The 14,090-nt window shown below is 39.6% G+C and overlaps 1 protein-coding gene across 1 annotated transcript; it reads right to left on the reverse strand.

Annotated features, from left to right (window-relative positions):
* Nucleotides 1-13,232, reverse strand: crip2l (cysteine-rich protein 2-like). The gene is made up of 8 exons (XM_072656794.1): nucleotides 13,078-13,232; nucleotides 5,518-5,612; nucleotides 4,049-4,106; nucleotides 3,470-3,604; nucleotides 2,471-2,539; nucleotides 1,616-1,710; nucleotides 1,186-1,243; nucleotides 1-476 (listed from the first exon to the last, which is right to left on the reverse strand). Exons 1-8 carry the CDS (start codon nucleotides 13,118-13,120, stop codon nucleotides 412-414), a joined length of 618 nt encoding a protein of 205 aa, XP_072512895.1. The 5' UTR covers nucleotides 13,121-13,232; the 3' UTR covers nucleotides 1-411.
* Between the last annotated feature and the right edge of the window lie 858 nt (nucleotides 13,233-14,090).

Genomic DNA, 14,090 nt, shown 5'->3' on the forward strand with positions numbered 1-14,090 from the left:
CAATCTGTAACTTTTTTAATGTACAAAACTCTTTGACATCATCAACAGTAACAGGCAAGTGGGTGCACAGTTAACCAAATAGAAAACAGGCACAATAAACAATAAATAAGTGGGCCAAAAAAGCCTCAGAGCCTCATCCACAACTAACACGCAGGTGTTATTCATTAAAAAACACTGAGATAAATAATACTGTTCAGTCCCGAGCACAGTCAACTACACACCAGATCTTCTAGTTATAAAAAGTACAAAGTATATAAACATAGCAAGGCTAAGCTCGTGTTAATGCTAATTAGTGAAGGAGATTGGCACATGTTAGACGAGTTAGTTCTACACATTCGAGATACAGAGGATAAAACTAGTTCAAACTAGATGAGGAAGAAGTCTCGGCAGGGTTAGCCTGGCACCGCAGGTTCAGGGCTGGTTATCGGCGCTCGGCTCTTCGTAGATGTAGCTCCCCATTCCTCCAGTGTTCACTCCTGAACAAGCACACAGCACTCTGCATGAAATCACCAATTTACAACTACACTGTTCGTCAGTAATGAAGTACAGAACGTACTGTCCGAGAGTCAGTACAAGCCTCTTGGTCTTTTGCGGTTTTGTCTACCAGTATTTGACTTTTTTCTATATAAATGCATACTTTACTCAGATGTTGTTTAGAAAAATTCAGTTTTTAAAGAAAAAAAAATAATAATAATTTTAGATTTACAATACCATACACCATTTACAATAAAGACAACTCTCTCTCTCTCTCTTTTTTTTTTTTGCTATTGGCATCTGCATCTGCACCAGAGGTTATAACTTACCAACAGGTTCAGATCTACAGCTACATTAGAGCAAAGCATATTTCAGAGCCTTGCCGAGTTCGAGAGCGCCTCAGACTCAGCTGATGTTGTCAGAACCAACAGTGAGCAGGTGAACTGTAAGCTTTAGAAACAGCTGATTGAAATGTGCAGTATGAGCTGTTACCAAAGAGCAAGATCTCTTAAAAAATGTGTTCAATCAGCATGACGTTATTTGATAATGTCATAATGCTAACTGTTAGCTATTCTCTTTCATTTACTGCTGTCATAATTAGCAGGTTGACTGAGCTGTTCCTTTAATATGGGTGTGGAAGACTGGCCCTTAGTGATGCAAAAAGGACCGGTCATTTAAATTTAAATAAGTATCATTAGTTAGATGGGGTACCTTTTGGTCCGAACAGGACTGCATAGCACGGTTTATGGCAGTACGGCTGTCCGTCATGCTGAAACGAACAAAACAGACAAACAAACAAACAAAAAACACATTAGTATTTTGTATTTGTGTTTAATTTAGCTTTGGGTGATGGTTTTCATTGTTTCATTGTTATATATTTCACTGTTGTTGCCATGGCAGTAAACAGTTTCACATCTTGCTTCATTTCAAATCCATTAAATTGCTGCACAGAGGCAAATTTAGCTCATGTCACTGTCCAATTACTTAAGACCTAACTGTACCAGACACATTTCTGCATTAGAAATATTCTGTATATTGCTGCAAGTAGGGAGAGATGCCTCTGCAAAATCAAGCATTTCAGTCCACAGCACCAAAAAGGTCACAAATTCTGCTGGGTCTAATTCATTTAAATGCCACTCACCTCAGCATGGCTCCCCGGGGCCAGGGTCTTGCTGCAGCGCTCACAGCGCAGACACGGCCTATGCCAGTCTTTACCCAGAGACGTCACCTTCTCAGCTAACACACACACACACACACACACATTACATTCGCCTTATTTTTTAAGTTTTGGCAATATGTGAAGGGAACACTGGATGTCTTTGTTTGGGGTGTAGTGTTTCAGGGAACACTGAAGGGAGAGACTGTTTGTTTGGAGGTGGCCATTGGGGAATGGGGGACCATTGGGCAATTGGGGAGTTTTTAAGGGAACACTTTTTTTGGGATGGGTCTTTGGAGGGATCACTGGGGTATCTTAATGACCATATTTTAAGGTAAAGGACATTATGCAGTGGGCCAGGACTGGCAATCATGATGCAGGTAGGTTTTTTTTATTCAAGATATTTACCTGGGAGATACACACTGGTTGTGCCAAACACTTTACTTGTGTTCAATTTGCCTTTACTTTACACACACACACATAATAAATATGAATAATGTTTGGGACAGAAATGGCACCTCAGTCATGGGATCATTAAGTTAATACTGCTAGCAGAAGCAAGCAGAGTTCAGATAACATCAGATTCATAAGATGAAGCTCAGTGTGCAGACATACACCACTTTTACATTTAACACATCCTACATGCCACTCAATGTACTAAACCCTGGCCTCATTATAAACTGGTTCAGGATGTATGTTGGAAGTAGATGCGTGGAGTTAGGCTTAGTGCGTTTGATGTTTTATGGAACAGTGTATTCAGCAGGGACTCCACAGTCTCCAGAGGAAACAGAACTGGGGGAAAACAGTTTCATTCAAGGTGAAACAACTGTCAGAACTCACCGAAATACACAGTTTTGCTGCAGCGCGGGCAGATATTTGGCTGTCCAGAAAATGACGAGAAGCTCGCAGCTACACACAAAGAGAACATAAGATGATCATAACAGAGCCTACATCAGATTCCACATAGGAAACAAACAGAAGTCCTGCGAAGCATTTAAATGCTGGATTGTTTAATGACACAAAGTAAAAAAATTTGTGATTCCCCCAGTTTCCCCACTTTACCCCAAACATAGTGTGCATCTTTACTGGAGCTAATAGGCTAACATACCTATTTATATTTATATTTAACAGCTGTACACACTGTTTATTAAATATCAGGTGCTCAGTACAGCAGCCACATCAGATATAGTAACATTACTATTAGGGTGGTGTATTCAATACTTTTACCAATTCAATTTCTTAATTATCACAATGTATCAAAAACAAATCACAGATATACACACATAATTATGAATAACAATTACATGCCACAAATAATCAACAAATACCAACATATACATTTTCAGATTTTTTACTATTTAATTAAAGACATTTAATGTTTTTGATTTTATGGTGCTGTTAAGATTATTTAACAACTATAATTATGAATTCCAATAACATTTGCAGTGATGTTTTATTTTGAGAATTCCCAATATGTTCTTTGCAGACGCTCAAGTTATTACCAAACTATCTGTTCAAACATAAGATTAGGATTTTTTTTCTGTTTAAAATTATGGTTAAGATTAGGTTTATGATTTGGTTTGAAGTTATGGCTAGGATTAGGTTTAAGATTAGGTTTACATTATGTTTATATTTGGTTATAGAATCTATTACATTTTATTTAAGTTCAGTTGTGTTATTTAATAGGAATTTAGGTGAATGTTAGTTAAAGATAAGCTAAATCATCTTTGAAGCAGACAAATGTATTTGCATTTGAAAGAAGGTATTAAAATGTTTTGCTCATGTTATGGTATCGGATTGCTGACAATACCAGATTTTCATAATTACTGAGGGCCTCACCCTTTATCGGACCCCGGGTTGGAGGAACAGATTTTTTCTCCTCAGCTTTTGGCTCTGGTTCTGAGCCAGCGCTGGCAGAGCCATCACTCACTGGGGTCTCATACACATACGACCCAGCACCACCGATATTCACACCTAGAGAGAAAAACTATTTAATTAGTCATGTTAAACCTGATACAATCAGATCCATTTACATTAACATTTAAGGCATTTAGCAGACACTCTTATCCAAAACAACAACAAAAAGTTCTTCACTATTTACTCAAGAATAACCTCAGCTAGTTTGAATAGACTAGAATTCAAAGATACCTCTAAGCTTAGATACTACTAAACACAAGTCAATAAGGAGACCATAATCCTCTATCCAGATTCAGTCACCGATCAATTTTCACTTCTCTCTGATCGCTCCTGTGTTTGATTCAGTGACCCAAATAGAGCAGCACTGTACAGGGTCTGAAGCTGTGCTGTTGATGCTGCATCTCTAATGAAGTGTTTGTGGCATCGAGGGAGAAGATGTCCTACTTTACACAAACACTACAAATTATCATCAAACACACATGCTAATTAGATGTACCGCACCTTTGGGCCCATAGAGGGCAGCGTAGCACGGCTTGTGGCAGTACGGCTTTCCATCATGCTGTGAAAACAAAACATACCATTACAGAGGGGTTAGCTGAAGTGTGCTGGTGGTGACCACTTGATCCACAATGTTCAATCATTCTGCTTATGTATCAAAATAATTAGAACGTCTTTATTGGCATAATTTTGGTTTAATAATCAATTGTTATTATTATTACTCACTACAAAACACACTGCTGCCTAATAGAGACACATAAAAAGAGGAGATTGAGTTGTCTTTAAAGACATTATTAACACTTTAAAACAAACACATATCATTTAAACAGGGGTGCACAAACCTTTGCCTTTGGATCAAACTATGATACTGAATGTATAAATATGATACGAAAGAATTATTTTTAAATATGAATAATAATTAATCAATAGAGTAATGTGTCTAGAGAACCTATTAGATAGTCAAATTATACAAATTAAATGTTTTTTTAAAAGTCTGAGAATATCTATTTAATTTAATTACATTTATTTATTTATGTATTTATAGTGCACCGTTAACATATCCACACTTTATGTACAGGGTTCACTATAGCTTCTCTACAGACTCTCAAATTATTAACCAACTATCTGCTGAAACCCAGCGGATTCTCCAGATTCTCTCACCAGTGTTAAGGTTAGGTTTAGATTTAGGATTAGGTTTAAATTTTGACTGAAGTATAGGTTAAGAGTAGGATTAGGATTAGGATTAGGTTAGGATAGGAGTGAAAGTCAGAGATCCAGTTTAGGATGGTTAGGATTTAAGTTGACTGTAGTATTAAGTTTCTATTTTGGGTTGAAGTGAAGGTTAGGATTAGGTTTTGGATTAATGTGAAGATTAGAATTAAGTCCTCTTAATTTAAGTTACGTTTAAGTTTGGGTCTAGATTTTTAAGTATATTTCATGTTCAATGTTTAATGTTAGCTTATAGAGCAATGGTGCTTTCTTTGCTCTATCTTTCGTCATTAGGTCAAAGGTGCAGTTTTTGTGGTGGGCCAAGGGTCAAATAAACTAAACGAAACAAATGCAGCAGACAGGTGTTTAATGGATTAAACTACATCTAATGGCGCAATGTTGTTGTTGTTGTTTTTTTTACAGTATAAAAATGTGCTCTCTCATTTGGTGAAATGTGTGGGGGGGTGTTTGCTAGGTCTAATCGAACATCTTCATGTGACTTTACCTTTTTTGGCGGCCCTGCTTTAAAGCACCAGCTTGGTTAAGACACAAAACATAGAGTAAACAAGCAAATTACACTGTCAGATGAAGGTTACTGTCATATGGGGGAGTATTCATGTTCTTTGCATTGTGGCTTTTATATTTCTCTTTACTTCACTGATTCATACCAAGACAATGAAAAACTCTTTGTACACCAGTAGATAGTACAGACAGACACTGACTCAGAGCTGGGCAGTTTACCCCACATTTTCTCTTTTCTTTACCTCAGCGTGTCCTCCAGGGTTTAGGGTCTTGCTGCAGCGCTCACACTTCAGACAGAACTTATGCCAGTCTTTCCCCAGAGAGGTCACTTTCTCCGCTGTGGTGAGAAAAACACACACAAACAAAAAAAAAACTAGTGTTTATTAGAAACCCCTACCTTGTGCTTCCACTCAATGGCCACTTTATTGGAAACCCCTACTTGGTACTTCCTCTCATTTGCCATTTCATTAGAAACCTCTACCTTGTGCTTCCACTTACTGGACACTTTATAAGAAACCCCCTACCCTGTGCTTCCACTCATTGGCCACTTTATTAGAAACCCCTACCTGGTACTTTCACTGACCTCTTTATTGGAAACCCCTACTTGGTACTTCCTCTTATTGGCCACTTTATTAGAAACCCCCACCCTGTGCTTCCACGTACTGGCCACTTTATTAGAAACCCCTGCCTTGTGCTTCTACACACCAGTCTCTGACTGTACGCTAGCAAGCTGGAGTTCCAAGGGAAGGTTTCTGATAAAGTGGCCGGGGAGTGTGTGTATATCTGGCTCGTTGCCTGGAACGTTCTAAACAGGAGTCATTGATTTAGAGCCATGCTTTAGATCCAAAACTAATCCGACCAAACTAATGTGGACTTTGCGAATGTGCAGGGGAATCTGGAGGGTCATGTAAGGTCATACGGCGGCGTGTATTCGACTGTAATTATAGTCATGGTATTCCATGCAGGTAATCTCTCAGAGAGGAGCTGCTGCTGGCGGAGCGGCAGGGTGTTCTTTCCAGAAAATGTGCTCCCTTGTCCGGCATTAACACTGATACTGTTATCAGTCAGTGTCGCATCGCACTGGCCCAGAATATCCCAGTCACATTCCTCTGGGAGCATCCGAAACCAGCGAGAGCAATAAACAGAGTTGTTATTGTCAGTGTAAAAATGATGAAGTTAGAGTCATGTCATTATGAATTTGAAGGTTATTGCTTTGCATTTGTATCATACCATCAGAAACCTGAACTGAAACTGATTTTTTTTAGGTTTATGAAAAGCAGATTTAATACTTAAATCTTAATTTTTATTTATTTATTTTTTTATGTATGGAGTTTCTCTCTTCATTCACATTTTTAGATTTCTATTAGATAGCCATCAGTGTAGGAAAGTCAGTCGCTGACACAGACTGGCTGAATCGAATGTCTGTTAGCTGCCACATGGATTCCACTCCATATTTCAGAAAAATGAAAGGCTTTTGTAGAAATGTAAACAACATTTTTGTGGCTCAGCGGTTAGAGCGCCGGGATATCGATAACAGGGTTGTGGGTTCGATTCCCGGGCTCGGCAAGCTGCCACTGTTGGGCCCTTGAGCAAGGCCCTTTACCCTCTCTGCTCCCCGGGTGCTGGAGTTGGCTGCCCACCGCTCTGTGTGTGTGTGTACTCACTGCCCCTAGTTCACTACCACAGATGGGTTAAATGAGGAGGACACATTTCGCTGTACAGTGTACAGTGACAAATATGTGCACCTTTACCTTTATTAATCTGTGTCAACCAATTTCTCCTCTTTAAAAAATCCTTACGTTGTAGTTAATTCTCATTAATCACAATCTACAGGATTTTTTTTTTACCTAGTAGTGTTTACTGACAAAGTAACAATCATTAGAGATTGTAATGTTGACTTTGCTAAGGTACAAGATCCATGGAGTACAGCATTGGAATCTATTTAAGACTGTATTTGCTTCTCAAAATAAAATGGGGCCTACTCATTATCACAACCTCTCTCTTGACTTAATCCTGACCCTTGGTGTCAGCATAAACAATGTAGCTGCTCTTGATCTGAGCCTGCCTTACCTGTCTTATCTACCATGAACTTCATTTTAATTGGAATACATGTTTATCATTATTGTGTCAAGTCTACTATAACATCCTCCACAAACTCCTCCTCGTTTTTTTTTTATAGCCTCCCAGATTTATTCCCTAGGAACTACCAACTTATAGATAAGAATCAGATTCTTTAAAATGTTCAGACATGGTTTCGGCCTTATCATAGAACACAGACATAACTAATAAATGATCTGAACCTTCGTTCTGTCTGGTTTAGTGCTGGCATGAGATTGACATTGACTAGGTGTCCCTGCTACCTGACCTCCAGCCTGTGCCCACCACCATTGAGCCTCCTGCATGTGCCATTCACACTACGGCAGCCAATGAACAGTCCGTTCCTGAAGTTAATGTGCTGGAAGCAGGAAAAATGGGCAAATATAAGGATCTGAGCCATTTTGCCATATTGTGATGGCTAGACAACTGAGCCAGAACATCTTTCAAAACATCAGTTTTGTTGGGTTTTCCCAGCATGCAGTGGTCAGTACCTACCAAAAATGCTCTAAGGATAGAAAACCGCTGAACCGATGACAGGGTCTTGGACAGCCAAGGCTCACTGATGTGATCAGTGACCATGAAGGCCCCACCTCACAACTTAAGAGGACTTAAAGGATCTACTGGTAATGTCTTGAAGCCAGATACCACAGAATACATTTATTCACAGGTATTGGGTATAAGTCCATACCTCAAGGAATGATATATATATATATATATATGAGAGAGGCTCATGGGACTCTAGGGGACTGCTTACTTCCCTCTACTGCAAGGACTGCCCCTGCCCACCATGCTCAAGCCTGACCACATGTAAACACACACACGCACTTCTGAAGGTCTCTCTTTCAGCAGTGTGAGACAGTAGGTGGGTAGATGTGCTTATAATGAAAAAGAGCATCTTTTTGGGAATTGAAGCTCTGTCTTCTGCTCCGGTTTCCTCCACAGCCTGTGATGAACCTGATTACACCAGAGCCAGCAGCTGCCTCGCAATAAAAACACAACAAAACACAACAAGCTCAGCTCTGCCACCATCAAACCAGGAAGAGAACTGCAGCAGTGGACCAGCTGGACACTGAATTATTTACAGCACTAACTGCTGGTCTTACATTACTTCATTAAGCTTACTGTGCTGCTACTGCTGAGCGTCACTTGTACTAAAAAACAGCACGACAACCTAAACAAAATGTTTACAAACAAATATACTCTATATGGACAAAGGTATTGGGACACCTACGCATTACACCTACAGGAGCTTCAAAGACATCCCACTCTAAATCCACAGGCATTAACATGTAGTTGCCCCCCTGTCCCTTTACAGTACAGCAAGTACAGCTTCCAGTCTTATAGGAATGCTTTACATAAGATTGTGGAGTGTGTCTGTGGGATATTTTGCATGTGTAAAATCAGACAGCGACGCGGACGAGAGGGCCAGGCCTGCAATCTTCGTTCTAGTTCATCCCAAAGGTGTTTGATGGGGTTGAGGTCAGGGCACCCAACCATGCCTTTATGGACCTTGCTTTGGACACTTGGGCACAGTCATGCTGGAACAGAAAAGGGCTTTCCCCAAACAGTTTCCATAATGCATACAGCATATAGTTGTCCATAATGTCTTCGTATGCTGAAGCATTAAGGGGTCTAAGCCCACCCCCTGAAAAACAACCCCATAGCAGTATCCCTCCACCCTCAACTTTACCATAGATTCAATACAGTCAGGCAGGTAATATTCTCCTGGCATTCGCTAAACCAGATTTGTCCTTCAGACTGCTGGATAGAGAAGCTTGATTTGTCACAGTTCACAAAACATGTTTCCACTGCTCCTGAGTTTAGTGACAGTGTGTTAAAAGCCTTGGGTATCTAACACGACTTTTAAAGTCATAGCAGATTATAAAAAGACTGGGAATCCCCCACTGAGATTTGCTGAATTTTATGGTGAGGGTAAAATGTCCATCGCACACTAAACAACTAGGGATCATACACTACCGAACCGAACTGAACACGTCCCAGAACACACGCCTTATTTTATCCAAAAGACACAGATTCACGCCAGCATTTGCACCTTTGGGTGACAGCATGTTAGCATGGTCTGTACAGACTGCAGAGGGAGTTGAAGGGGAGTAGCACAGCACATCCAGACTACCCAATGCATGACGTAGATGATGGCCTTTTATATGAATTTCCGTTCCACCTTAAATTGCGCAGCATTACCAGACATGTACTCGCACCAGAAGGTAGCTGCTGCATCAATTAAGGTGGAACGTACAATTACAATAAGAAGCTGCTTAAACCTGCACGTCCCATGCTCAGTTTTTTACAGTCTATTGATGGAACCCATTCAGATTGAGTTGCTGTCCAGTATGCACAACGAGACTTCACTCAGAGTCAGGTTGAAAAAAATATATAAATGTTTGATGTGCTCTGCCTGGTCAAATATTTAGGTCTGCGCCTCTCACACACTACTTCACACACTCTCTCTCTCAAACAGTCGACTCTGATTGACAAAAAAGACTAGTGCAAACCAGCACAGACTGAGAATCTGAGCTAAATCTAGGGGAGGGGGAAAAAAATGAATAAATAAAAAAAATCACATAGTGTACACCACTTCAACAGACGCTTAGCATTGTGCTTGGTGATGTAAGGCTTGCATGCCCATGGAAACCCTTGCTATGAAGCTCCCAGCACACCGTTTTTGTGCAGATGTTAATGCTAGAGGAGGTTTGGAACTCTTACTGAGTCAGTGTAGTAATGCGCTTCAGCACTCGGCGACCCCACTCTGTAATGTGGTCGGCCACTTTAATTGCTGAGCTGCTATGGTTTACTGAACACTTTACAATAAGATAAGATTATCCTTTATTAGTCCCACAGTATGGAAATTCACAGTGCCACAGTAGCAAGACCCTCAGTTACATTTTTAATAACACCACTCACAGCTGATGCTGGAATATCTAGGAGGGAAGAAATTTCACAGACTGACTCGTTGCAGTGAAGCTATCCTATTACAGAACCATGCTGGAATTCAGTGAGCTCTTTACAAACAACCTTTCTTTTACTAATGTGTGTAAAGGGAGACTGCATGGCAAGGTGCTTAATATCATCCCCCTGCAGCAATGGGACGGAATGAAACGCCTGAATTCAATGGTGAAGAGTGTGTCCCAATACTTCTGTTTATATAGTACTGTATTACAGATTTGGTCTTTGTCAGACAATATATAACTTAATACAAAAAATATATATAACAAAATGTTATAATTAAGACTAGACTAGATAGGCCCTTTGTTAAAATCCAAATGTGAGGGTAATGTGTTTTTGATGTGTGCACTTCAAATCATATAATGTTTTAATTACAGTATATGAGATTTTCAGTCTTGGTAAGACAGGGTATTCTAATTTAGAATCTTAGCCTTAATAAAATCACTTAGAAGAAATAAAGTTAATATATTACCTTTAATAAAATGCATAATGATCTAGAATGAATACAGGTAAGATCTCAGCTTTAATAAATCTCCTTTCCACTTTCTGACATAATGGGAATCTGGAATTTTTTGTGATGAATGGACTAAATAGAAATGGTCCAAATTTGAATTGAATTGAAATTTGAAAGTTAAGAATGAGATACCAAATATTTTTTGAGCTATATTTATCAGAACTGATTATTTGACATCAATACATAGAGTATAGCCAAGTCTTGCCATTTTCACAGACTCAAATGGACAACTAACAAATAAGCAGTTACCTGGTCAGGTGTGGCTTCATGTATCATGTATCAACCAGGTATCATGACAAATTGAGGAGATAATAGGGAATTGATTCCATGTATTGAATTTCATAGCAGATCAGGGGATCTTTTAATTTGTGGTCCAAAGAGGTATCGATGCAATTGGCAAGGCCATCTATATCTGAAAATACAACACCTATCCAAGAGATAGCAGAAGAGGCCAAATAAAAAAAAATAAATGAGAAAAATAAATAAAAAAAGAAGGAATGCACTAACTAGCTCTGCAACACCAAAAGGCCTGGAAGACAGCTTAAAAAATGGTTGAATGCAGAATTCTTTGAAATGCGTCATGACATATAGTCAAGTCAAAAACACTCTCAAGGATGTAGGCGTATCATTGTCAAAGACTACAATCAAGGCGCCTGTAACTACAAAGGGTTTAGTTTAAGATGCAAACCACAGGTAACACTTGACAACAGAAAGGTCAGATAAGACTGATAGAAAACTCAAAAAAACTTTTTTAAAAAGCCTGCCCAGTTCTGAAATAAGATTCTGTGGACAAATGAAACCAACATTAACTTAAGTATGGAGAAGGAAAGGATAGGGTTCACAATCTGTAGCAATACCACATCATCTGTCAAGCATGATGGAGGCACTATTATAGCATTGGCATGTATGACTGCCTGTGAAACTGGGTCCCTTTTTTTTTAATTGATGATATTCTTGTTGATCAAAGTAGCAGGATAAATATGACAGCATGTGCAGCTTTCTGTTCAGATTTAGTCAAATACTGCAAGACTGACAGGATGGTGCTTCACTTTACAGATAATGACCCAACACATGCCATGAAAGTAAGCCTAGAGCTTCCTAAGTCAAAGAAATGGAATGTCAGTCACCTCAACCAAAACTGAAGCAGAAAGCCCCACAAAAAGTACTACGAAAATAATCAATAATCGTTATATTAATAATTGTCCAATTATCTTTGAGCCGGTAAAGATCAAGGGACTGTGTAAACATTGGCTTTACTGTTAATGGTTAATACAATGTTTCTTCTACCCTTCAATCACATCTTTGTAGCTTCATTTCAGAATTATTACTGTCCAAATACATATGGACAGACCCAGTGTGGTACTGAGCATGGTATCCTCATATAGACAGTATAACTGGCCAGCACAACTGCTGCACTGGGCTAGTATAGGGGGAAGGTGGGTGTCCAGGGAGCCGATGGTCCATGTAGTTTCATCTGGTCCTGAATTGACAGTGACATTTCTCTCTGGGGAATGACCCAGCTGTCATTTCAGGGTGACTTTTATTATGAATTTCAAATTAAAAGCTGCTGCTGACCACACTGCTCCTGTTCAGCTCCATCTAAAATAATATTGATAAATGTGACTGAATAAAAAAATGTTATTTTGTAGGTATATTTCTTAAATGTGTAGCTTTTGTAAGGACATAATTTGTAGATGATCCATGTTGAAGGCTTTTTATTCTGCACATACACTAGCTAATTATCCTCCTCCACAGCTGTATTTGTCACATTTTTACCTCTAATTAAAACACTAATGCTACAGGGTTTCCTTATGCAGGATAATCCAGTCCACTTCTACAGCTCTATTCACAAACTATATTTCACATTTAACATCTACCACAGGAGGCTCTGCAGGAACAGCCCTGATTTAGGGGACACAAAATGTCATAAAATACGGAATGATGCAACACAGACGTCTGGAGAGGTGGCTAATGTCGTGATTAGCGTGAGATTAAATGAGATTACACCGGGATCAAATACTAATCTCCTGATTTTCGTACAGGAAACACCACTAAGACCAATAAAAGAAACGCCCCTAGGATAAAGTGACCACTGCTGCTGCATGGTCAGTGTTATAGTGTCAGTCACGCCATTATGTCAGGACTGGGCTTTTCTTAACGCTTGAAAAGAAATAATAAAAATAAATAAATGTGACCAAAAATAAATTAAAAAAACCCCACCACTTACCAAAATACACCGTTTTGTCACATTTAGGACATTTTGATGCCATTGTTTTCTCCTCCAAACGTGTCGCTGGCTCTCTGCAGGATCAGCTTCTGCTAATTTCGCTCTCAGTGATGCTCGGCGAGACGGAGACAGGCAGCCCCTCCCTGCCGCTGACGTCAGTGACGCCCTACAGAGCAGGCTCCGTGTCTTCTGATTGGATAGGGCATCACTCTCTTCCTGCACTAATACTGGCTAATAGTCCATTTGTACCAGCCAATTAGAGCAGCGGACTGGGCTTGGGGGCTTGTTCGGTTGCCAGATTAGTTGAAGAAACAGTAATGGTAGCCTGAAAGGTGAGGGTTTCTAATAAAGTGGCCAGTGAGTGGAAACACAAGGTAGGTGTTTCTAATAAAGTGGCCAGTGAGTAAAAATACTAGTTATGTGTTTCTAATAAAGTGGCCAGTAGGTGGAAGCACACGGTGAGGGTTTCTTATAAAGTGGCCAGTGAGTAAAAATACTAATTATGTGTTTCTAATAAAGTGGCCAGTAGGTGGAAGCACAAGGTGAGGGTTTCTTATAAAGTGGCCAAGGAGTTGAAGCACAAGGTAGGGGTTCCTAATAAAGTGGCCAGGGAGTGGAAGCACAATGTAGAGGTTTCTAATAAAGTGGCCAGTGAGTGGAAACACAAGGTAGGTGTTTCTAATAAAGTGGCCAGTGAGTAAAAATACTAGTTATGTGTTTCTAATAAAGTGGCCAGTAGGTGGAAGCACAAGGTGAGGGTTTCTTATAAAGTGGCCAAGGAGTTGAAGCACAAGGTAGGGGTTCCTAATAAAGTGGCCAGGGAGTGGAAGCACAATGTAGAGGTTTCTAATAAAGTGGCCAGTGAGTGGAAACACAAGGTAGGTGTTTCTAATAAAGTGGCCAGTGAGTAAAAATACTAGTTATGTGTTTCTAATAAAGTGGCCAGTGAGTGGAAGCACAAGGTGAGGGTTTCTAATAAAGTGGCCAGTGAGTGAAAATACAAGTTATATGTT

The sequence above is a fragment of the Salminus brasiliensis genome, chromosome 1 (genome assembly GCF_030463535.1).
Source record: "Salminus brasiliensis chromosome 1, fSalBra1.hap2, whole genome shotgun sequence".
NCBI classification, from domain to species: Eukaryota; Metazoa; Chordata; class Actinopteri; order Characiformes; family Bryconidae; genus Salminus; species Salminus brasiliensis.

What these genes read in the sequence shown, in the direction of transcription:
- crip2l (XM_072656794.1), bottom strand. Translation starts at nt 13,120, where the DNA reads ATGGCATCAAAATGTCCTAAATGTGACAAAACGGTGTATTTTG. An exon ending in TGACAAAACGGTGTATTTTG is followed by an intron (nt 5,613 to 13,077) that starts GTAAGTGGTGGG and finishes TTCTCACCACAG; the next exon opens with CGGAGAAAGTGACCTCTCTG. An exon ending in TGCCCTCTATGGGCCCAAAG is followed by an intron (nt 3,605 to 4,048) that starts GTGCGGTACATC and finishes TTTTCTCTCTAG; the next exon opens with GTGTGAATATCGGTGGTGCT.